At 35.6% G+C, this 25,365-nt stretch overlaps 4 protein-coding genes across 4 annotated transcripts; 3 read left to right on the top strand and 1 right to left on the bottom strand.

The window, feature by feature from the left end:
• The first annotated feature begins 7,088 nt into the window (after nucleotides 1–7,088).
• On the top strand, nucleotides 7,089–10,539 carry F5Y00DRAFT_232315 (kinesin-domain-containing protein). Its single transcript, XM_048007150.1, has 3 exons — nucleotides 7,089–7,659; nucleotides 7,744–9,893; nucleotides 9,945–10,539. The coding sequence occupies exons 1-3, from the start codon at nucleotides 7,540–7,542 to the stop codon at nucleotides 10,183–10,185; spliced, it is 2,511 nt and encodes an 836-aa protein (XP_047866392.1). The 5' UTR covers nucleotides 7,089–7,539; the 3' UTR covers nucleotides 10,186–10,539.
• Nucleotides 10,540–16,325: 5,786 nt separating this feature from the next.
• On the top strand, nucleotides 16,326–18,574 carry F5Y00DRAFT_232319 (general substrate transporter). Its single transcript, XM_048007151.1, has 4 exons — nucleotides 16,326–16,573; nucleotides 16,636–17,493; nucleotides 17,652–17,668; nucleotides 17,816–18,574. The coding sequence occupies exons 1-4, from the start codon at nucleotides 16,447–16,449 to the stop codon at nucleotides 18,476–18,478; spliced, it is 1,665 nt and encodes a 554-aa protein (XP_047866393.1). The 5' UTR covers nucleotides 16,326–16,446; the 3' UTR covers nucleotides 18,479–18,574.
• Nucleotides 18,575–19,370: 796 nt separating this feature from the next.
• F5Y00DRAFT_252180 (Ent-kaurene synthase) lies at nucleotides 19,371–22,491 on the bottom strand (the record flags this gene model as incomplete). Its single annotated transcript, XM_048009912.1, has 4 exons — nucleotides 19,371–21,110; nucleotides 21,169–21,449; nucleotides 21,510–21,630; nucleotides 21,685–22,491. 4 exons carry the CDS (start codon nucleotides 22,489–22,491, stop codon nucleotides 19,371–19,373), a joined length of 2,949 nt encoding a protein of 982 aa, XP_047866394.1.
• A 1,002-nt stretch (nucleotides 22,492–23,493) lies between these two features.
• F5Y00DRAFT_260337 (putative cytochrome P450 monooxygenase) lies at nucleotides 23,494–25,317 on the top strand (the record flags this gene model as incomplete). Its single annotated transcript, XM_048011002.1, has 5 exons — nucleotides 23,494–23,733; nucleotides 23,797–23,916; nucleotides 23,972–24,131; nucleotides 24,199–24,804; nucleotides 24,878–25,317. 5 exons carry the CDS (start codon nucleotides 23,494–23,496, stop codon nucleotides 25,315–25,317), a joined length of 1,566 nt encoding a protein of 521 aa, XP_047866395.1.
• Between the last annotated feature and the right edge of the window lie 48 nt (nucleotides 25,318–25,365).

Genomic DNA, 25,365 nt, shown 5'->3' on the forward strand with positions numbered 1-25,365 from the left:
TATTTAATATTAAAATTTAAAATAAAATAAGAAAAAAAAACGTCGTTTAAAATATAAATAAACGTTTATATAAATATATCATTTTTATTATTTATTTATAAGTTTTATTATAAATTATATAGTTTTTTATAATAAATTATATTATAAAATTATAAATAATATTATTAAAAATATAATTATTAAATAAAGCCATAACTTAAAAAACAATCTTTTTATAATAAATTTTAATAAAAATATTTTATAAAAATAATTTACTTTTTACCTTATTATTTTTAAAATATTTAACTTTTACGTTAATTATTTAATTAATAAAAAAAGGGTAAATAATTATTATATCATTTATTTAATTAATAATATAAAAGAATTTAATTTAAAATAAATTAAATTAAAAATTATATTACATTTTTTTTCACATTTTCTTATTTTTTTACTTATATGTATATATAATATAATTAATATTTAATAATATAATTAATATTTTATAATTAATAATTTAAAATTAAAAAAATAATATAAATTTAAAATATAATATAATAAAAAAAAATAACTTATATTAATTTATCTTAATTTAATATATGATATTAGTTTTTAAAGTTATAAATAATAACCATTTTTTAATTATTAAGATTTTTTAAATTTTTTATTTTTGATTTTTTTACTTTTATTTTTTTTAAACAATTATTTAAAATGACTTTAAAAATTTTATAATTAATACGCTTTTAATTCCTTAATAATTAACTCTTTAATAAATAAATAAGCTTTAATTACCTTTAATTTAATTTAATAAACTTTTATTGTTTTTAAATTAATTTAATAAATTTTTACCGTTTTTAAATTAATTTATAACTTTAATTTATTTAATAAAAAAATTTAAAACACTTTTAAAAACCATAATATATTAAAATAAATAAATAATAAAGTTTTTAATATTTTAAATAAAAAACTTATATTATATTAATTGTTTAATTATTATTAAAAGTAGTTTATAAAATTATTTTTTTTAATATTCATTATTTTAAATAATGTAATATTATAATAATTAATTAACTTTTATAATTATGTTATATTATTAATTAAAAACAATAATATGTTATATTAAGTTAAATAAAAATTATTACTTTTTATATAATCGTTAAATATATAAATAATATAATTAATAACTTAATTATTAATATTAATTTTATTATATATATATTTAATATAATTATAATTAATTAAACCGGAAAAAAGTAAAAGTTTAATTTTAAAGTTTATATAAATTAAAAACCTTACATATTAATTTCCGATTTTAAAGGTAAAATTAATTAATACTTTTATTATATTTATTTATAATAAATTATAACGTTTAATAATATTATTAAAATCGTTAATTATCTTATTAAATAAATAATAATAAAACATATTTTAAAAAAAACTTATCATTTTTTACACTTTACTTTAAAATTTATAATTAAAGCTTATATTTAACCTTTTTTTTAACGTAATTAATTATATTTAAAAGTTTTACCGTAACTTACATATATAAATAAAATAAATTAAAATTTTAAAATTATTTTAACGTTTAAATAAACATTTTATAATTAATTTAATATAAATATCTTTTATAATAAAAATAAAGCTTTAATAAAGTATAAAATTTTGTAAAATAATAAATATTATTTTATTAATATTTTTATTATAAATAATAACGTTTTTAATTAATTAAATAATATATTTTTATTAATAATAATAACATCTTATAACATTTTAACATAATACGTATATTATAAACTTTTTAAAATAAATTTCCTTTTAATACACGTTTTAAAATAATTTAATAATAAAAGTTTTTATTAAAAAATCGTGTTTATAAAAGTAAAGTTTATTAATTATACCGTTTTTAATTATAAAAACTTAAATTACGTTAAACTTAAATAATATAATAATATAAATAACTTTAAAATAAATTATTTCTTAAAATTTTAACCACTTTATTAAATTAAAAAAATTAATTAATTTTAAAATAAATTTAAATAAAATTTAATTATATAATATTATTATTATTACGTAAAGGTATATTATGTAAAAGTATATAATTATATAAAAACTTTAAAAATAAAATATTAAATAATAAAGGATATATTTTATTACGTAATAGTAATTAAAGAAATTTTAAAATTTAAAAATTTTTTAAAATTAAAAAATATATAATGATAATGTATAAATGTAATGTAAGATTATTAAAAACAATATTTTTTTTTAAAGATTATTATGGATAATTATTATGGTAATCCTTAAAAACGCTTATAATAATTATTTTAAAATTATAATTAATTTAATAAAAAAATTACATTTAATATTATAAATAACTTTAAACTTATCCTTTTTATTAAACTTAATATCTTCCTTTTTAAGTTATTTTTTTAATTAAATTAAATAACTTTATTAAAGCGTTTAAAGTAACGTTAATAATATATATAATAAAATTAATTAAAACGGTAAATAAAGTAATAACCGTTTTAACAATTATATTAACCATTATAATTAAAGTAATTAAAATAATTAAAACAATTAAAACAATAAATTCGATTAAAATAATAACAACAATTAAAATAATAATAATAATAATAACAATTAATTTTATTAATTTCGTTAATTTAATAAAATTTTTTAAAACTATTATTTCCGTTATTTTTTTAAACCGCGTTAAATAATATAATAAATAATATAAGTAATAATATAATAAATAAAATAATAATATAAGACAATATAATTAATAATATAAAGTAATATAATTAATAATATAAAACGATATAATTAATAATATAAAACAATATAATTAATAATATAAAATAATATAATTAATGGTATAAAATAATATAATTAATAATGTAAAATAATATAATTAATGGTAAAAACGGTAATATAATAAATAATATAACAATGTTATAATAATGTTATAACATTTATTATAATAAGTAATATAATAAATAAAGTTATTTAATTAATGTAAGTTAAATATTATAAATTTTTTTTTAACGGTGCGAAGTACGAAGTACGAGGTATTTTAAAAATAAAAAGTAGGAAAAAAAGTTTATAAAAAAAAGGAACCGAAAAAAAAGCGACTTTATATGTATGATTTTAATTACGTAAATTTAACTACGTAACCGATTACGTAACGTTACGTAAGTTTATTTTCTCGACGTTAACAACGTAATTAAACGTATTTACTTATAATATTATTAATAATGTTATAGTTTTTTATTTTTTAAACCTTAACTTTAATTTTAACTTTATTTTTATTTATTTTTATTATTATTTACTTTTATTAATAAGGTATTTATTATAATAAACCTTTTTTTAACCTTTTAAAATAAATAATATAATATAAAAAAAGTTTAAATTTTTAATTAAAACTTTACTTTTTCTTTATTAACCATTTATTTAATTATATAAATAATAATAAAAGTTATTAAAGTTAAAAATTATTAAAACTTTTTTAAATATTCATTTATTTTAAAAATAAACTTAATAAAACATTTAATTTAATATATAAGTTATATTTAATGTTATAACGTAATAAAGTTATTATATTATATTAATTTTATTTTTAAACGCGTTTTTTTTTAAATTTAATATTAATATTATATTAATAATATTAATTAATAAAATACCAACTAATTAATAAAATATATATAATAATAATAAATAATAAATTTTATTTATTAATAATAATTTTTAATTAATAATATATATTAACTTATATTACTTATTTTAATAATATATAAAATAATTAATTTAAATATTTTAAATCTTTTTTAATAATAATTTTTATAATAAATTATTTATTTTAAACAATACTTAATTATGTTTAAATAACTTAAATTTAATTGTTATAAAAAAGATTAATAATAATTTAACATTATAAAAGTTAAAAATAAAAAATAATATTATTAATATTAATATATTTAAAATTAATAATATTAATAAAAAGTTATTAATTAATAGTTTTATATAATTTAAAAGTTTATTAAATATAAAAAATATAAAAGTTTATTATTAATTATTTTATAATTTAAGTATTTAATATTATAATAATATTATTATGTTTTTTATTATTATTTTTAATACTTTTCTTTTTAATATTTATTTCTTTAAAACTTATTTTTTTAAAACTTATTTTTTTAATGTTAAATCTTTTAACGTTTAATTTTTTAATATTTAATCTTTTAATGTTTAATTTATTAATACTTACGTTTTTTCTTATTTCTTTTTAACTTAATAAGTAAAATATTTTTAATACTTTATTTTAATATTAATATATATTTTATAATTTATAATATATAATATTACTTTAATTTTAATATAATCTTTTTTATTAAATAAATTTAAAGTGTTATTAACCATTTAATTAATATTACTTACACTTATTATTAAATTAATAATGTTAATTATTTTTTATTAAATTTTATTAAATATAATAATTGTTTTTAATATTTTTATTTTATAACTTAAATAAACAAATAATTTTTAAATTTACCGTTTATAAAATGTGTTAATCTTTTATTATAAAAATTATAATATAATTCTTTTTTTTAACGCCTTTTTAAAAATTAGTTTAAAGGGAAAAAAAAGGAATTAATTTAATTTATAATTACATATATTATAATATAATTTTTTAATAATTATTTTTACATTTTTTACATTATTTCCCATTAATTATTATAGAAATTTTAACACATATTTCTTAAAATATATAACATTAATAAACTTATATATATTAAATTACTTTTTCTTTAATTTATCCTTAAATCTTATAATGTTTTTTAATTAATATTTTAAATTAATTATCTTAAATTACTTAAAAATAAAATCGGTTATAAAAACTAAGTTATTACTTTTAATAATTAATATAACAATTAATATAATAATTAATATAATGATTAATATAATAATTAATATAACATTTATAAACATTATTAATTTAAATATTAAATTAATATATAAATATACGTTAATATTAATATTATTATTAATATTAACGCCGTTATTAATATTAATATCGTTATTAAAAATATTAAAAAAGATATTATTATTTAATAAATATATATTTTTAATTTATTATAAATTATTTTATAAAAGGTTAACTTTAAATTACCTCTTTTATTTTCCTTTTACTTTTATTACTTTTAATAATCCTTTAATTATAATTATTTTAAATATTATCTTAAATTTTATAAATTTTATTACTTTTAATTTATTAAAATATTAATAAAGTGTAAAAAAATATATTATATTTTACATTACATTATTTTAAACCATTTAATTAAATCTTTATATTAAATTTATTAAATCGTTAAATATAATAATCTTATATTATATTATATATTTAATGTTATAAATATCCATCTTTATTTTTAACGTGATAATTATTAATATAATTTAATAAAAAAAATCGTTTTTAATAAAATTTTTATATAATTAATTTTAATTATTAAGTTAAATATTTATATTATATTATTAAATAATATATTTAATTTTAAAAAGGGTTAATTTTAAATTAATAATTTATAATATTAAATAATGGTAAATTACGATTAACTTTTTTTTATTATTTATAAAAATAATTGTTTTTTTAATAATTTAAGTGGTATTTTATCTTATATTATTAAATAAAAATTATAATTACTTATAATTATTACGAATAATTTTTTTTTTTAATAAATATATAACAATAATTATATTAAGTTAATTAATAATTGTTTAAATAAAAGATAAGTTTTTTTAATAATTATTTTTTTATTAAAAATTAATTTAATATAATATAAAATTTTTTACCTTTTTATTTAAAATAATAATATATTTAAATTATAATATATTTATTAATAACATAACTTTTAACTAATATATTTTAAGATATAATTTTTAAAAAGTTTATTATTAATATATTATATAAAGTTTATTAATAATTATAAATGTTAATTATTAATTAAATTTTATATCTTTAAATAATTTAATAAACTTTTATTATATAATTTATTTAAAGTTAAAAATAACGTAAGTAAATCTTCTTTTAATTAAATATTTTTATATAAGTTTATTTTATTAAATAATAAGTTTTAATTTAAAAATTATTAAAATATATTAATTTTTTTAGTTTTATTAATTATTAAAAATAATTAAACTTTAAATATTTATACGAAAACGTTAATTTATTTTTAATTTAATTGTTTTAACGGGTATAATTAAATAATTATTTTCTTTTATAAAATAATAAATACGATTTAAAAAATAATAATCTTTTTATATTTAATTTACGTAATTAATATTATATTATTATAAAAGAATATAATATGTTAAATTATTTATATTTAATTAATTTTAAGTTAAAACTTTAATAATATTTTAATATAATTATAGTTTAAAATAATAATAATTATAACTTTTATAAAATTATATTTTAATTAATTATTATATTTATTACGGGTTTTTAATTATATATATCGGAAAAAGTATTTAATATAATTAAAGGTTAAAATTTTAAATATAACTTAATTAATTAATTTATTAAGATTTTAAAACTTAATAATTAACTTAAAAAGATTTTTAAGTATAAAAATAGTAAATAATTAAAAAAAAGTTAAATTAAAAGGTAATAATACCATTTATTAATATAATATATTATAAATATAAAAGTATATAATATAATAATATAAAAATATATTAATATATAATATAAATATAAAATTTTAATAATAATTTTTATAACTTTAAATAATATTATTATAAATATTTAAAACGTAATTATAAAAAAATATTATATTATAATAATAATATTAATAGTAATTAAAATCTTAAAATATATGTTAATTATTTTTAAACTTTTATAAAGGCTTAAAATTAAAATTTAAGAAATGTCTCCTTTTTAACTTATAAATATAAATATACGAATTAAAGGTTTTATAACGATTATGGCGTTTAATATAAAAAGGGGGGGAAGTAATAACAGGCATAGCCCGTTTCCCAAAATTCTAGTCTTAAACACTAAGATAATTGCCTATATATATATAGTATGTTTTAGCAACATGAAATAAACTTTCAATAATATAGCACCGTGCAAAGGTACAAGAACAGTACAAGCCTAACCCATACCGCCAAATTGTGGCGTGTCGCTTCCTTGCAGGTTACCTATAGGTTATAGTGGCAGTTCCCCTGGATTAGGTTCACTTCGAACTTCAGGCACGCCGACACGCCGACACGCCGAAACCCACTGAAATCGTTTAGAGGCCTATTCCATTTTCTCCCAATACAAACGTCGACCCCAAAAATTACGCGACAACTCTCCACCACCAAGCTGGTTTCAATAACCATATTAAACACCAGCACGACATTATAAGCAGGCTTTATTGTCACCCATTCCACATTCTTTGACCTGTTCGCCGTCTTTTCGGCCGAGCTGGGTCTGTACATACAAGACTTACTTCCTTAATATGAAATAGGCCTTTCCCTTCATACATATCCCCTCTGCGCGTAGCCGTCCAACAAACGACAAACTTCATCATGGCGAGCGCAAATAGTATCAAAGTCGTTGCCCGTTTCCGGCCGCAGAATAAGGTCGAGTTGGCATCGGGCGGAGAGCCTATTGTTACCTTCGATGGCCCCGATACCTGTACCCTCAATGTACGTTTTCCCCGCCGAGATCTGCACTATCTCCCGCTCCGTTGTCCGTTGTCGTTTATGCTAATGTTGCTAACCGGAATATAGTCAGCTGAGGCTGCAGGTTCTTTCACCTTCGATCGTGTGTTTAATATGCAAGGCAGACAAGTCGACATCTTCGATTACTCAATCAAGCCCACCGTCGATGATATTCTCAACGGTTACAATGGAACAGTATTTGCATACGGTCAAACAGGTGCCGGAAAGTCCTATACCATGATGGGAACAAGTATAGAAGACGAAGAAGGAAAGGGTATTACGCCTCGTATCGTAGAGCAAATTTTCAGTAGTATCATGTCCAGTCCGCCCACCATCGAATATACGGTCCGAGTCAGCTATATGGAAATCTACATGGAGCGTATCCGTGACCTGCTAGCACCGCAGAACGACAATCTACCAGTCCACGAGGAGAAGAATAGGGGCGTATATGTCAAGGGTCTTCTGGAGATCTATGTCTCAAGCGTAGAAGAAGTTTTTGAAGTTATGAAGAGGGGTGGAAATGCAAGAGCTGTTGCTGCCACCAACATGAACCAGGAATCCTCACGTTCGCATTCTATCTTCGTCATCACCATCTCTCAGAAAAACCTCGAAACCGGTTCCATGAAGAGCGGTCAACTGTTCCTAGTTGATTTGGCTGGTAGTGAAAAGGTCGGCAAGACCGGCGCCAGCGGTCAAACCTTGGAGGAAGCGAAAAAGATCAACAAGAGTTTAAGTGCTCTCGGTATGGTCATCAACGCTCTCACCGACGGCAAATCCTCACACGTCCCATACCGTGACTCGAAATTAACACGAATTTTACAAGAGTCTCTTGGTGGAAACAGCAGGACGACGCTCATAATAAATTGTTCTCCCAGTAGTTACAACGATGCCGAAACTCTGAGCACATTGCGTTTCGGTATGAGAGCGAAATCAATCAAGAACAAAGCGAAGGTCAACGCCGAACTCAGTCCCGCCGAGCTCAAGGCTATGCTTGCTAAGGCTAAAACTAATATCACAACTTTCGAGACGTATATTTCAAACTTGGAGGTGGAACTTCAGCTATGGCGTGGCGGCGAAACTGTGCCAAAGGATCGATGGGTGCCGGCAATATCGGCAGACGGCGTCCTTAGTACAAGGGCGGACTCGAGGACTCATCGGCCTTCAACCCCGTCCCGCCTAATACCAGAGAGCCGTGCCGACACACCGGGGCTAGCAGATCGCTCGGGAACACCAAGTCTCCCTCTGGATAAGGATGAGAGAGAGGAGTTCCTCCGAAGAGAAAATGAGCTCCAAGACCAATTAGCAGAGAAGGAGTCAGCTGTTGCGACGGCCGAGAAGTCCCTCCTAGAGTCCAAGGAAGAGTTATCTTTCTTGAAGGAACACGATAGCAAGCTAGGAAAAGAGAATGAGAGATTAACGACTGAGGTTAACGAGGCTAAGATGCAACTCGAGCGGCTAACCTTCGAAAGCAAGGAAGCTCAGATCACAATGGATGCGTTAAAGGAGGCGAATGCGGAGCTTACAACAGAGCTTGACGAAGTCAAACAGCAACTCCTAGATATCAAAATGAGCGCGAAGGAGACGAGTGCTGTTCTAGATGATAAGGAGAAGAAGAAGGCCGAGAAGATGGCTCAGATGATGGCAGGGTTCGATCTGGGTGGAGACGTGTTCAGTGCCAACGAGCAGTCCATCGCCAATGCCATTCAGCAAGTCGAGGCGTTATATGAGTTAAGCTCATCAGGAGACCCGATCCCACCAGATGATCTACAAGAATTAAAGGCTAAGCTGGTGGAAACCCAGGGCATCGTCCGACAAGCAGAACTGTCCTTGCATACCGGTGTACCAGGTATGGCCAATGGCAAGACGATGCAGCAACAAATCGCCGAATTCGACGTCATGAAGAAGAGTTTGATGAGAGACCTACAGAACAGGTGTGAGAGGGTAGTCGAGCTTGAGATTTCGCTTGATGAGACTCGAGAGCAATATAATAACGTGTTGCGGTCATCTAACAACCGCGCCCAGCAGAAGAAGATGGCGTTCCTCGAACGCAACTTGGAACAGCTGACTCAAGTCCAACGACAACTTGTTGAGCAAAATAGCAGCTTGAAGAAGGAGGTAGCTATCGCCGAGAGGAAGCTTATCGCGAGGAACGAGCGTATTTCTAGTTTGGAGAGCTTGTTGCAGGACAGCCAAGAAAAGCTGACCGCTGCGAACCACAGGTCTGTCATTGTTTACCCCAACTTACCATCATCTACTGACACCAATAACAGATTCGAGTCTCAACTCACGGCTGTCAAGGAGCGTCTCGAGGCAGCCAAGGCCGGTTCGACCCGCGGCCTCAACTCGCCATCCGGCGGTGGCTTCAGCTTTGCCAATGCAGGCAGCCGTATCGCGAAGCCCCTCCGCGGTGGTGGCACCGCCGGTGACGGTCCAGCCCAGGTCCCGACTATCGCCAACCTGCAAAACGAAGGCAGTGCCAATAAGAGAAGCAGCTGGTTTTTCCAGAAGTAGGTGATAAAGACTACGGATAAGAACGATGGCCACGAGGCATGCATACGAAACTAGATTGTTCAATGTTTTCGATAATGCGCAAGGACATGCGAGGAGCTCGGTTTCATTCGACCATACAGATAGAAGGATTATACCCCCCACGCCAGCCCGTGTTTTTTCTAGTCCCGTTTCCTTTATCTTACCGATATGTGGCCTTGTTCATCATCACAGCCCTCAGAGGCTAGACCCTGCGGATGGAATTTTCGATTCCCCACGCGGGCGTATACGATCCCGTCTTCTCTTTGGATGTATTCACTGAATCGGGGGCGGGGATTGTGCCTGCGGAGGACAGGGCTCGTAGGGGGACGGGAAGGGGGGGGAACGGCTCGGTTTGACGAAACCGCTTGCGACGGGTTACGAGAACAGGACCAGCCACGATGCCATGTGTCTTTTTGTCTTTTTTGGTCGTTACGCAATTACACATGTCATGTCTACATGCATACATTGGAACGGACAGGCGGGGAGTTACGCGGTCGTAGCTAGCTAAGTAGCTAGATACTGAACCTATCTAGATGTTACCTTATCGAGGCGCGTTGAGTGTTATAAGTACGTGAACGTACATAGGGAAGACAGATGAGAGATGGAGCTAGATAGCAATTGAAAGATGATAACTTGACTTTGTGAGGGCTAACTGGGGTGCCTATTTACTATTTGAGGTTGGGGAGTGACTGGGGATATAAGTTGGAAGTGAAGTATAAATTTTTAAATATGCTGGAGCGCGAGGGACTATAAACTTGGCATGCACCAAAGGCAGGTGCCTAGGTAGATAAGTAAGACTGAACAGCTGATATGCCTAGAATCTCTGTTCTGTTTGTTTTGGTGACACGGGGATACAACTAGTTGTGAGGAGTGTAGCCAGCACTCCAAACCACCCCGTATTCCGCGAGGCCTTCATTCCTGACCAATAATAGCCTCTGGAATTTTATGTAACGTTTATATAATATAGCAAGCTACTTGTCTAGGTATCTAGGTCAGCTTGCGAAGTACCTATGTAATTCTGCTGTCGTCATGGTTTAGTATAAGTGGCTTTGTCTTTAGTTTGACGTCGAAATTAGGTCTGGATGCTTGCTGATTTTTTTCCGGCGTTGCGGCTGAGAGTGTCTGCATTGTTTCTGTTTCGTGATATATATGCCACGAAGACGGTTGGATAGATAGATAGATACCTGTCGAACAAACCGCTATACCATTAAAGGGTTATTTGGTAGTTAATAGATTTTATCATGTTTTGTATTTGTATCGGACAGATAGTAATATCTGACAATACCTGACAATATAGGATCGCCATGATGGTTGGTACAATAAGGAAGTAAGGGCGCATTCGGGTCACCATAAGATTTGGGAACCCGGCTTATTTTAGGATGAAGGGTCTTTTAGTTATTAAAGCTTTATCCCATCATAATAATCAAGGTTTGTTTTGTTGTTTTAATTATAGTAACATATTTACCGTATATTGTTTAAGGCTCATCTAGACCTCGTAAAACTTTGTGATTAGACGTAAGGGGTAAGTCAGTCAGATGCCAAGTTGACCTATCGGATCGTAGAAATTACACAGAGCTATTTTACGGGGCAACGGGCCATGGGGAGGGACTGAAAGTTTGAAGGTCTGGCGGTGTTATCTTACATATTGCTTCATCAACTTAAAGGTGAGTACGGATCTATACATACGTTGGGCTTAAATGGGCCGTGATGCGGTGAAGTTCCCCTTCCGTGCTTGGCGACATAGCTAAGTTACTATGCGACGACAGGTCATGCGATGGAGCCGCATGATTATTGCCCGTTAAACTTCTATCCATAGATTCAATCCAGGCGGTCTACCGTACTAGCGAGGATTTTGGGTCGGAATATTTGGTTTGTCCCTAATGTGGCAAAATAGGGGAGTTTGCGGCGAAGCTAGCTAGCTGAGAATTATATCGGACAACGTACATTATTATACTTTATATTAAATGATATTTTCCCAGACCGGTGAGCCTTTCTGCCACATAGCTCTGTCAGAGGAAGCTGTATTCGCGCTCTCCGTCTTTCATATGACTTGCATAGGTAGATCTTCCGATGTAGTAATATGAACTGACCTTGCCAAGACTGGTCAAAAGGTGAGCCGAATAAGGAGCGAGGTGAATACGCCACACTGTAACCGACGTAGACGAATAACCAGTTAAGGCGAAACAAAAGTCTGCGTGAAATTCTTTTCGTAGGATATCATCGGCACCAACTATTCTTCAGCTTCTAAGATTCCGTCGGATACGGGGTCGTCCTGCCAATCCAGCGGAAGTTGCTTCCAATCACAACGCCAATCTTACTGGCTGGGTGCCGCGTGTCTGTATTAGTGTCATGTGAGTGAAACTGGCGTCAAATTACTTATGGTACGGCGAGTGTAGTCCTGTCCGCCCGTCAGGCCTCTGCTACTACACCGACTTATCCGTAAACGCCACCTACGAGCGGTGACGGCCTGAAAAGTGTAGGTAGTAGGTAGGTTTCAGCGCCACAGTGAACTCCGAAGGTCCATGCTGAGAAGAGTCTAGACGAGACGAATCTCTGGAACGGTCTAGTTAGTGGAATTACCGGTCGTGGTAGGTAGATTATGTACGATTAGATGAGAAGTATTGGAAGAATCATACGTCTGCGGAAACCCCGAGCACGGCTGTATCTTTTCCGTTTGATATATTCTGCATGTCTTAATGTATGAGATCATGCGAGAATCTTCACCTTTTTGAGGCTTATTTTTCTTAGTAGAGGACGCGTAACGAGCCCCCGTATTAATTTACAAGGCGAGTCCTGCCAACTGCTTAGTACGTGCCATTTGCTTCTGGCCAAGACCAGCCTCGTCTACCTAATGACGGTAGGCAATGCCATGGTCCTGGGAAAGCAACAAAGCCTTATTCCCCGGACTGCTCACCACCGGATCTCATCCTCTATCAACAAGGCTAAAGAGCAATCTTGTTGGTGACAAGAGGTTTAGCTTGGCATAAGCAGGAGGGCTAATTGTAAAGCTTGGGGTAGCTCTCATCAGAGCTCGGCAGAGAAAATGCCACAAATAGGAGACGAAGAGAATAGCAAATCATATTATAACTTCGGTGTTAAAATGGTTACGAAGCTATTAACAAACATAACCACCCCTACATAGGAAGTGAATGAGCTTGTGTCTGGGTCATTATTGATGCATCCGGTGGGGCCGCGTGGGTTGTTCCAGAGTTTCGGTAGCGGTAGGTATCGCAGGGACGCTCGAAGGTCGATCACCTCGTGGTAGATGTAAGCTAGGCTCACATTCGGGACAGACGAAAGTCTGGGCTCTGGAGAGCCAGGAATTTGGAATTGGCCTTGCGTCTAGACATGTGACTCGATTGAAAACTGACTGGGCGCTAACACCCCTTTATTAACTGGGGTCCGGGGAAGGACGCCGCGAGGTTTATCGTCCAATACGTTATGCGCCAAGATTGTGAAGGAGCTGGTGGCACGCAGTACGGACTATTGTTGGCGGATAAGCTGCCACGAGAAGCAATCCGTATGGGTTTGACCTCAACGTGATTCCCCATGCCGGCCAAAGGTGCCCACAGTTAGGCCGAGCATAGGAGTTTAGTTTAGTCTTTGAAAGACTATTAGTTCAAAGGTTCACGGGATGCGGCTATATACTTTTGGTGTGGTGGTTGTCGGATGAGATTAGGTTGAATTGATTAGTATGTAGTTGAATTAGTTGCGATTACGAAGTAGTGTAGGTTAAGATTATGCGCCATGTATTCGGGCCGACTAGAGTTAAGACTCTTTAGCTTTCTTTAGTGACCATGGGGAATTTACCTAACATACCTGGTAGAGAATCTAGGAGCGCGGGGACTCCAAAATTCTCCAGGTCCCTTTTTTCTAGTTCTTAGATCTTCCTCCACTTTTTTTCAGAATGGGGCCCCGCTACGAGCAAACACAAGCTTCTATATTGCACTTAGTTAACAGGTATGTACCTAGTTACTTACCTACCTAAGCCTTACCGTATGAATAAGATTTTCTCGGCGGCTTCTCCTGCTTTGGTCTTTTTTACCATGTCATCTCATTCTAGAATTATTCCTTTTTCCATCTCACCCTTACGAAGTGACCCAGTGAATCGTCCCTCTTTTCTTCCGATCTACATACTGATCTCCTATGATTTTCAGTAAAGATCTGTTAAGGCAAGATAGGCGAGGCTATATCGTCCGGTTAATCACACCCCTCGTGCCAATGGTTGATCCAATGGTAGATCAAGTAACTGGGATAATCGTTACATCTTCCTGCTTACTAGTCTGAAAACGCGAGCTAAAAAGTCACGATGACAATAACATCATACCAACATTGAGAAGCCATTGTTTGTTAGCTTCACTTCCAGTACGGAATACTTTGCGCTGAAATGGCGTCTATCACGTCCGTCACACAACACCGACTTTAGCCCAAACCGGTCAATTAATCTCGCCCTTTAGCTCACGTAGGTACTTAACACACTAATTACAAACTTGTATTAACATAGCACACGTTATTTAATATTAAGGGGAGTAATACCTAGATCCTAGTATTGGAGGAATATTATGCTATCCTCGTTCTTCCTTGGTGGGCTGATTCTAGGAATAGGTAGAATGAGATCTCTAGCTACAAATGGGTAGCGGCTTAGAGGTATGTACGTATTCTAGGTAATCGAGGGCATGTAACGTCGCGTCCATGGATCAACCACCGCCGAGAACGAGGCTTCTTTAATCCCCCATTTTAAGTCGCTAACTAGAATCCGGGGACGCCAAAGAAATTTGAGATACGAGACTAGCCGGTTACGAGAATCTCACCCGTCTCTCAAGGTCACCACGCGAGCAGACAGATTATGGACTAGGGGCTTCTCAAAATGAACAACAAAGGAAAATAATCTAATCCTTTGCCCTCTAATCTGTTTCATCCGTCCCACACCTTTCGCGCTCAGCCGCCGGCGCTTTTTGCTATTCAACGCGTTTGAGCATCCAACCGAGCCAGCCAGCTCAGGAAGTACGCAAAGTACCAATTCAGTAATTGGCTATTCGACCCCTGCGCTTGCACATTCTCCCTAATTACACTAATATCAGAGATTGATGATATCTGCGACTTGCATAAAGAAATCTCCAGCACTGATTTATACCTTACCCTACGAAGAAATTTAGTCGTAGTGACGATCCAGTCATCTATACTGGTTATCGGGATCAAAAGGATATTATATACCTATATATATGCATATCCGTCCAGAATGTATCCCAATAATATAAAAGATCTACTGCAGATCACGGAATGCGATACTCTATCAAGTGATAGATGAGTACCTATTTCCGTACATTAAGGTACTTGAGAATCATACAACCACTTTCTCGTATTGGGTATAATACCATGCCAGCCTAGAGTGTCTGGCAATATTGATACCAACTTATTAAGAGACTAGGAGCAGTACCCCAGTTGTTTTTTTTATATTTCATTGTTGGTTTGCTGTTAACTAGACCCGCGAAGGGTTTGGCACCAACACGCCTTTCTCCATACTCCCCATCTTCCCCAAATCTCCAGTTTGGGGATTCTACCAGGGCGAGGGATCTTTGTCGCTTTGTGGGTCAGATCCTGCTGCATGTCGGCGAAATCAAGCAGTAGTTAACTGCCCTCCAAGCTCTAGACGGTCTTTTACACCCTTGTCTATAATCCTATACCCTGGCCGCAGTACTGCAGCAACCCAATCAGCGCCGGCCCATCAACAGCAACTGATTCGAGCAGCGGGCCCCTTTCAGTCTAGACCCGACAGGAGACCCCGTGTCTACATAGTACTCGAAAATATTCCACCCCAAAACATAGTAACGCTGAAAGGAGACCAGGTGGTGGCGTGTAACAGTTTACTACGCCAAACAACAACATCCTTTACGCCTCGACAAAGCTTGTTGGATACCTCTTCGCTTAGGTACCACGTTTCCCCCGGACTAGGATGATGGTTCCACCACAAACATGGTAGAATCAGCAAGGGGCGGTGTCTTTATCTCGTAGCATACCGTTTGTAGGTTGTTTTCCGCCAAAATCCTACCAGTCGGTACGGATCCGTACATATATATAACATCTGGCAAATACCCCCCAATCCTACCGTCTCTGTGCTCCCTTCCCTTTGCTACCCCGTCACAGACGCGCCGTCCCCCGCTACTACTTCATACGGCGACGCAAGCCTTGAATCGTGACAGCTTGACTCTTACTACACAGCGGGAAAGACAGGATAACGAAAAGATGGCCGGCGGTGTTGTTGTCACAGGCACCGCCGACGTGGGCCGCGTCGAGGCCCCCGTTACATTCAAGGCATACCTTATTTGCGCCTTTGCCGCCTTCGGTGGTATCTTCTTTGGCTATGACACCGGTAAGCTCCAAGTCTCGAGACTGTGGTAAGCCTTTCCGGTTACTAATCATGTATACATCTAGGTTGGATGAGTGGTGTGTTGGCCATGCCGTATTTCATCAGTCTATACACCGGAATCCCCTACGATTATAACGTCGTCAACGCCGACGGCACGATCGGTGCTCCTATCGGCGTTGACAAGGACGCCTTCACCCTACCGTCAGCAACGCAGTCTCTCTTCACATCGATCCTGTCATGCGGTACCTTCTTCGGCGCCCTTGTAGGTGGTGATATCGCCGACTTCGTTGGCCGACGTCCTACCATCATTACAGGATGCTTCATTTTCATGGTTGGCTGTATTTTGCAGATCTCGAGCACCGACCAGGAGGTTCTATTCGTATTCGGTCGTCTAATTGCGGGTGGCGGTGTCGGTTTTATCTCCGCCGTTGTCATCCTGTACATGTCTGAGATTGCGCCCAAGAAGGTTCGTGGTGCTATGGTCTCCGGATACCAGTTCTGCATTACCATCGGTATCCTTCTGGCCAATTGTGTGGTTTACGCCACCCAATCCCGCCCCGACTCAGGCTCGTACAGAATCCCTATCGGCATTCAGTTTCTATGGTCTATCATTCTAGGCGCCGGTCTTTTCATCCTCCCTGAGTCTCCTCGCTATTTTGTCAAGAAAGGCAAGATTGAGGAAGCTGCTAAGGCCCTTGCTTACGTCCGCGGTCAACCATTGGACTCGGATTTCGTTAAGGATGAGCTGGCCGAGATTGTGGCCAACAATGAGTTCGAGATGCAGAATCTTCCTCAGACTTCTTATATTGGTTCCTGGACTGCTTGCTTTAAGGGGTCATTATTACAGGGTAACAGCAGTATCAGACGAACACTCCTCGGTTCTGGTTTGCAGATGATGCAACAGCTCACCGGAATTAACTTCAGGTATGTACAAAAACGTCCCCGTGTTATTACTGTCAAACCTTTATTCTTTCGTAAAGTGTACGGTTGCTAACGTTCAGTAGTAAGTGCCATCACTCAAAAAAGGAACGATGAATATTTTAGAATTGTAAAGCTGACACAGAATGTTCTCACGCATCAGTTTTCTATTTCGGAAATGTAAGTATTGAATAGAAAAATATCTTAATTTGGGTTTTCTGCTTTTATTTCCTGTCAAGGGAAAATCGTGGAAACATTTCCAAAATTTTAATATTCATTACTATTCTCCTATCTTTCTGAACATCTTTGCTAATGCAAAACAAATAGGTATTTTTCAAGCAACTCGGGACTATTTCGAACCCTTTCCTCATCTCCTTGGTCACGACCCTTGTCAACGTCTTATCGACACCTATCTCGTTCTATACGATCGAGAAGTTTGGTCGTCGTGCTCTACTAATCACTGGTGCTTCCGGTATGATCATCTCCCAGTTCATTGTCGGTGCTATTGGCGTCACCGCAGGAAGAGAAGAGGTTCACAATAGCGCTGCTGCCCAGGCTATGATTGCCTTCATCTGCATCAACATTGCCTTTTTCGCCACCACATGGGGTCCTACCGCTTGGGTCGTCGTTGGTGAGGTTTTCCCGCTACCCATTCGATCCCGTGGTGTTGGTATCTCCACAGCCTCCAACTGGTTCTGGAATACCATCATCGCCGTCATTACCCCTTACCTTGTCGGCGAAGACGAGGCCAACCTCGGGGCCAAGGTGTTCTTCCTATGGGGCTCGCTCTGCTGCATATCCCTGACGTTCGCATATTTCCTCGTCCCCGAGCTGAAGGGTCTGTCCCTCGAGCAGGCCGATATGTGCATGCAGGAAGTCCCCCCCCGCCACTCTGGTAAATGGAAGCCAAGCCACACGTTTGCCGCCGAGATGCACCACGTGGAGGACAACGCCGCTCTAGTAGGCGACACTATCGAGGAGAAGGTCTAAAGAACTGGCCTTTTTTTCCGGTTGCTGTTGAGGGGCGGTAGGCTGTGTGCATTTTTTTGCTTAGAGGAGCGTGGATGTATTAATCGTGCATTTAACCCCTAGTATATATATAGGTTCTAACTATAATATAATTCATATGAAAAATAGGTTTACTAATTTAAAATGTATCCTTATTAGGCGTTATTATTTTATTACGAGTTAAGCGCGTTCCGGTTATACCTAAAGCAATAAAATCTAATAATCGTGGGTACTCGTTTTCACGGAGTGAGAAACAATTTAACCCGGTAGAATGCGGTTCCTATACACTCTACCTTATCAAGTAAATCATCACACTACTCAAGACATACTAAACGAGCATAGCCTATAAATAGGCTATGTCCTTAAGTGCGAACAAACTGCAGTACATTACCTATTAAATTTGATTGGTTGGGCTTTTTGTACTATTCTTATAGTAGTATGTTTTAAAGCTTTTTAAAGTCTTGATTTGTTGATATAAGTGGAAACATATATTGTAGCTACCTAGTTCGCACTTGAGGACATACTATAGTTATATCCTTAGCCCAGGCTTGCAATTAGGCCTGTACCAGTTATAGGTTTACCTCATCGGTTGGCTGAAGCTACTCACAGCATTCCTAGATCGCGTGTGCTAAATAATCCCGAAGGCCTCAAAGTACATAAGCAACCTTTATAACCATATATAGCAACTAATAATTAATCTAAACTCACTTGACAAGCCCCTTGAATAATGTCGTCCCTATGTTACTATTAACAACCATTGAATCGCGGTAAAGGACGTCGAATTATCGCACAAACCTCTCAAATTCCCCGTCATATGAAAGCTCAATATGTAAATAAGAAAACATAATTAAATGTATCAACAGTGTATGGCAATTCATTTGGATTTGGTATTGTTGTTGATATCCCTCACTAGATAAATCTGTCCGTGAAGATCAGTGACCTTGATGAAAAGCTCCAGTGTCTTTAGGGTTTGCGGCTTTATCTCCCCCCGAAGCCTGTTTACTGCATGTTCAAGACATTCTCGTTCGTAGGTAGCAATGTCGAATAGCTTCTGCAGAGCCTCCTTGATATGTGCTTCTTGTGGTTGTGATTGGGATTGAGTAACCCCATTGTCGGACTTCCCAGCTAGTTCTTCGTCGCGGGTTACGGTGTCATATATCGAATAGACGTCGTGGAATTCAGGAAAATTGATACTATTAAGGTTATTCTCTGCAAGATCCCGTTTGACGGAGCCATAGTCGTTGTATTGGCGACACATAACGGCGAGATGACGGCAAACATCTTGTGCAAGGTACTCAGCAAGCGTGCTAGGGAACGGATTGGTTCCCGGAGGAGCGATGAGGCATCTGAAGAATTCGAATGAGTATTGACAGCTAGTGGTGTCCGCCGAGGTAGTGTGTACCCAACTATAGTAAGATGCTTGAGCTTGAGTGAAGATTTGGATCTTGTCTTGCGGGTGGGACATTGATAGCTGGGAGTTGTGCTTGCCATGGGTGATATGTGCTAGGATGAAGGTCAATAATTCCTCCCTAAGCCGGCGTTGTAGGACGCTAGTAGCAGTAGAAACCTTCCTGTGACTTAGAATGTATGTGGTGAAGCGAGAGAGTACCCGTTCTGCGTCCTGTAGAGTCTTGAAAGGGTACAAATTATTCGAGTCTTGAGGCTCCGGCTTCTCGTCGCTCTCACTTGCGCCGAGTTTACGTGTCTTGCTGCCGTTGACCACATGGTTCCTGGGATTGCTATTTTGATTATCTGTTGTTTCTTCAGGGACGTCTTTGCATAGCTGATAAACAACGGTCCTGAGAGATTCAAACTTTCCTATTATTTTGTCATTGCCGGAAATATCCTCAAGATACTTATCAGCTTGGAAATTTAGCATGGCTATGATCATCATTTCGTAGAGAGCCTCGGGCGATAGGGTGAAATTTGTCGCATTATTGCACAGAGTCCATGTTATAGGGATATAATCGAAATACTTAGCACTCCCATTACCATTGCTTGGGAATACTTGGAGTTCTGACTGTGTAGAGCGTAGTATAGGTGCGAACATATATCCCTCGATGATGGATGCCTGTAGTCTCCAAACCGGCTCTTGGGAAAATAGTGGTAGTTTGGAAAAGAAGTGTGTATAATCACTAATTTGATTCGTTGGTGCCAGGAAAAGCCCAGTAGCTTTCTCGCTCCAGTCACGAGAACTAGAAGCCCGAAGTGCGGCCAGACAATAGGTCTCTGATAGGAGTTTAGAGCCGTAAGTAACTTTTTCCACCCAGATGAGTTCAGGCGTGTCCCATCTCCCTTCGTTTGCCTCTAGGTACTTAACGCCGCGATCAATACTTTCACGCGTCTTTATATCGAGGATTCCAGCAATCCATGGCAAAGGGGCAAGTTTCTTCAAAGTCAATACCGCGTACGCAGTGATTTCTGGTGAATCTTTCCAAGACCCATTGGACGACTGGCCATCGGCGGTACGTATAAGCATTTGCAAGGTTATAAGTGGGATACGTTGAGAGATTAGATTCGTAGAAAGCCCAGCAATGTGGCCTTTGTCCCAGACTTCAACTACTTGCGTCAACGCCTCAGCTAAGAGCATCATTGAGTATTGGGGTTCCATATTCTATCCGATCATTAGTAATTGGTGTATAAATGCGCTTCAGGTACCTAAGACCACTTACCCATTTGTCAGACACTTTCCCCTCGTACCATGTTTGGCAGAGAAAGTTTAGCGATTTGTTAACCTGTGGAATATAGAGAGACGGGTTTGTGGATCGAATGATGGCGTTAAGGACATTGCAGTTGGCGCTAAAAGACTCTGTGGATTCGTAACTATACGTCTTGAAGTGTGTTTGGGACTCGAAGGTCTTGATCATATCCCCGCACGACACTGGTCGTTTCAAGAGGCTTAGGGTCAATATTGCCCTCGCCGTATCATCTGCATCTGGTAGAATGCCTGGAGCTGTATTGCATATTAGTCTTTAATACTGAAACTACTATGTCATTATTAACAGTATCGTACCAAATCCAGTGGTTTCCGATCCATCATGTAGTTGAGTTTCTAGAAAATTCGTTATGGAGTAAACAGTATCTGGTCCGAGATCCTGTACGGTGAAATCCGATTCTAGAAGTGTTGAAAGAACCTGAAAGAGTTTTAGTGAGAAGCTAGCTGGAATTTGGTGGCTAATTGACCTTACCCAAGTAATTTCAAATATTGTGATGGGAAATGCAGATGGAACTCCACCATTACTTGCATCTACAACGAAGCGTAAATAAGCCTCCGCGTCCTCGCTCCACTTTGAGGCGTTCATGAGATACGCTGCGGTCGACGATGGGGAAGCCATCATCGCTCCATGGCGAAGGTGATGGGACATCCTATCAAAGTTGATCTTGCCGATGAAACCTTCCAAAGAATGAAGCAGTGTTGTCTGATGTGGCGAATATAAACTCCCCTCCGAGAATTTAGACAGTTTCCGAGCGTTCATGTCCATCAAAGGCCCAAACCCGGGAAATTTGAAATCCATACCCTCCTTAGCAAGCAAATCAAGGAGTGTCGGAACCAGTATCTCGAATCCCACGTGGCATGTAGAACAAACATCCCAAGTTTGTAATTTTTCTTGTAAGTATGCACATCCGCGAGAAATTCGAGCTGCCAGGTCAGACACTGTTATAGCGCCTAAGACCATGGGGTTCGCTCCAAGTTTCTGTAGTGCTAGAACCGCTGCCATGGTATTAAGAATACCATCGACTTCTACACTATTCTTACCAAAACTACCCTCCGACGTCTGGCTCTTCAGCAACTGCTGAAAGCATTGGGGATATACCCAGCGAGATACGGTCTCGTTCCCCTGATTTTCGGTCTTGATCACCATCGCTACCCACGCAGTGTCATAAATAGACATTGTCATTGAGCTTGATCCGTGATAAGGGGATCCAAGTGATTCTTCTATAGACTTAACGGCTGCCCTGGCCCTTAACCCTAAATGAGCTATGGCTGGTTGCATTTTATAAGTCTCGACGTAATAACGTGCTAAAACAGGAAAGCTTCAAGGGGTTCGATAATGTAGAATGATAATTTGAAAGTCAAAGTCCGAGCTATATTTGCTGAGCTAGCTCTACTCTGTCTAAATCGAGGAGTCATTTAATTAGCTATATTGTAATGTTTTAGACTAGACTAAGATTGATTATATATAAGGGTATTCTCTGAGACCTGTATTGGGATTACTATGACAACCTTCTCTATTGGTAATACCCCAACACTGATCGGATAGCGAACTAACCTCGCCATATGTATGAATTAGGTACCTCATGTATATCGATCGATCGATCGGAAGCAAAGGGCAATGACCAAATGCTTAACTGCATATAACTATAAGTAGAAAGAGTTTCCGTCGGAAACAGGCCGCGTCATGAATTTTGCTTTTCTTATTACGACAGGAAGATACGCCTCATGTAGGAAGCTATGTGTTGACATGGCGGATGTCACCTCAGGCACCTAAGGTTACACCCCGGTAGGATCACTTGTGTAACACTTCTTGCAGAAAATGAGTATTTCGTGGTGATGTATAGACTATGATGGAAACATATTTTGCGTGATAGGATGCGCTACCCGCTACTAGAATAAACTCATGGGATATGTGAATAGAAACCCCGTATACTTCGGCGTTCGGTCGCTCATACTTGTGTTGGTGTGTAGGACAATTGTTGGTTCTTGTTTCTAGAGGTGACGCTGTACATTAACGCATACAACATAAGACAGCCACAACCAAGAAAGGTAAATGCTATGCCACGTATGTTTTGAATTGCATTGAGCTATACTAGTAGCCATTTCGTATCTAAGCCGTACCGGGTACCTACCTGATATTTCAAAGTTTTGGAGTGGAATTAGGGACGTACTGCGTAGGATATAGAAGTCTACCTACGAAGCAACAAAACCCATAAGCACATTGAAAGAACCTCCCAGTGTGTCTTATAGACGAAGTTCGTATTTATCTCCCAAATACGCCATGGATGCGAATGATACGATTGCTACTCGTGGAGGAACATTGCGTTATCTTGTTCCTGCTCCTTTCTCCTTTTCTACTGTCATCGCAGCCATTGTAGTCTGCTTTGTATGGTATACTATGTTCAATAGAACAGGGAATGAGATGTTTAAAGCACCTATTATAGGCCCCGAAGACACGATCAGAGCCAGATGGCAATTCTTTCGAAATGCGTCCACATTCTTGAATGAAGGATATAAGAAGGTAGGCAAAGTCCTCAGCCCGTATAATCGAATGGGTATATACCTAGATACTTATAGCAAATAGTATAAGGGCAAGATCTTCAAACTATCAGGACATGATATCCTCGTCCTTCCTAGCAAATACATTACTGAGCTGAGGAGTATGCCCGATGAAGAGCTAAGTTCAATCCAGGCCAATATCGATGTAACGAACCCAGCACTCAGTTAATCGTATGATTCTACTAATATGAACTATATAGAACTTTGAAGGTCTATACTCAACTACTGCCATCCTCACTGAAGGGAACTTGCATACTCGCACCATTCAGAGCAGACTGACACCTAGACTGCGTCACCACGTACCAGTAGTGCAAGAGGTATTGAATAGACACTTTCCCGAAGAGCTTCCTGCGACCAAATGTTAGTGAAAATCATCCCTGCAAGATACAATGTGTCTATGGCTGTTAATGACGATCAAATTTGGTAGATGGTTACTCCAAAATAAAGGGTTTCCATTTGATCCTTCGTCTAGTGTCTTTTATCGCAGCTCGCCACTTTGTCGGCTCTCCCCTGTGCGAAGATGAGGAATGGCTCTCAGTAGCGCTAACCTATACTGAAAATGCCTTCAAGACCATCATCGTCCTGCGCATTTTCCCCGACTGGGCCAAGCTGTTCGTTGCAGTCTTCCTTCCATTTTCGTACCAGGTCAGCTGGGCACTTAGAAAAGCCAAACGCATCGTTATTCCTCTTATCGAAGAGCGACGTAAGCGTGAAAGGGAAGATCCTAACCACACGAAACCTGAAGACTTCTTACAGTACATGATGGATGGAGCTGGTGAATTTGATGGCCAGCCCGACAAGCTTGCCCATCGTCTGTTAATATTGACGCTTGCCGCTGTTCATACTACATCCATGGCTGCTACACAAACGCTATTCGATCTATGTGCGCACCCTGAATATATTGAACCGTTGCGACAAGAAGTTTTAGAAGTGTTGCAAAGTGAGGGAGGATATACGAAACAGACTCTAACGCATTTTAAGAAACTAGATAGTTTCATGCGAGAGTCCCAGAGACTGAATCCCCCCAGTTTACGTAAGGGTCACTCTAGACTTCGGCATGTGCAACTTAAGCAGAAAAAAGAAACTAATTGAGTCTATATATGTAGTCGGATTCAAACGCGCTGTTCGAAAGCCCCTGACGCTATCTGATGGTACTTATCTTCCAAAAGGTGTTCATCTAATGATGCCTATCGCACCCGTTGTGCTCGATCCCGAGGTGACACCAAATCCTTACACATTCGATGGCTTACGACACTACCATAACCGCGATAAACCGGGCGAGGCACACAAGCATCAATTCGCTACTACAAGTGATGATAACCTTCATTTTGGACACGGGAAGTATTCCTGCCCTGGACGATTTTTAGCAGGCAATTCGGTCAAAATGATAATCTCAAACATCTTGCTGAGGTACGACTTACGATATCCCGAAGGTGTTACGACCCGGCCGCCTAATGTGTGCCTCCACGAATACGTGTTCCCGAATCCCGAAGCCGAGATTGAATTTATGAGGAGAGATGAAAAGTCCGAATGGATAGACGATTAACCAAGATAGTTTCCGCGATAACATATTATGATATCTTACTCCTATCAT

Source organism: Daldinia vernicosa (genome assembly GCF_022497035.1).
Source record: "Daldinia vernicosa strain CBS 139.73 unplaced genomic scaffold F5Y00scaffold_14, whole genome shotgun sequence".
Lineage (NCBI taxonomy): Eukaryota > Fungi > Ascomycota > Sordariomycetes > Xylariales > Hypoxylaceae > Daldinia > Daldinia vernicosa.

Bases quoted from the DNA above. Each gene is read 5' to 3' on its own strand.
- F5Y00DRAFT_232315 (XM_048007150.1), top strand. From the start codon at position 7,540: ATGGCGAGCGCAAATAGTATCAAAGTCGTTGCCCGTTTCCGGCCGCAG. The intron at 7,660-7,743 runs GTACGTTTTCCC...ACCGGAATATAG, and splicing joins CCGATACCTGTACCCTCAAT to TCAGCTGAGGCTGCAGGTTC. The intron at 9,894-9,944 runs GTCTGTCATTGT...CACCAATAACAG, and splicing joins CTGACCGCTGCGAACCACAG to ATTCGAGTCTCAACTCACGG.
- F5Y00DRAFT_232319 (XM_048007151.1), top strand. From the start codon at position 16,447: ATGGCCGGCGGTGTTGTTGTCACAGGCACCGCCGACGTGGGCCGCGTC. The intron at 16,574-16,635 runs GTAAGCTCCAAG...GTATACATCTAG, and splicing joins CTTCTTTGGCTATGACACCG to GTTGGATGAGTGGTGTGTTG.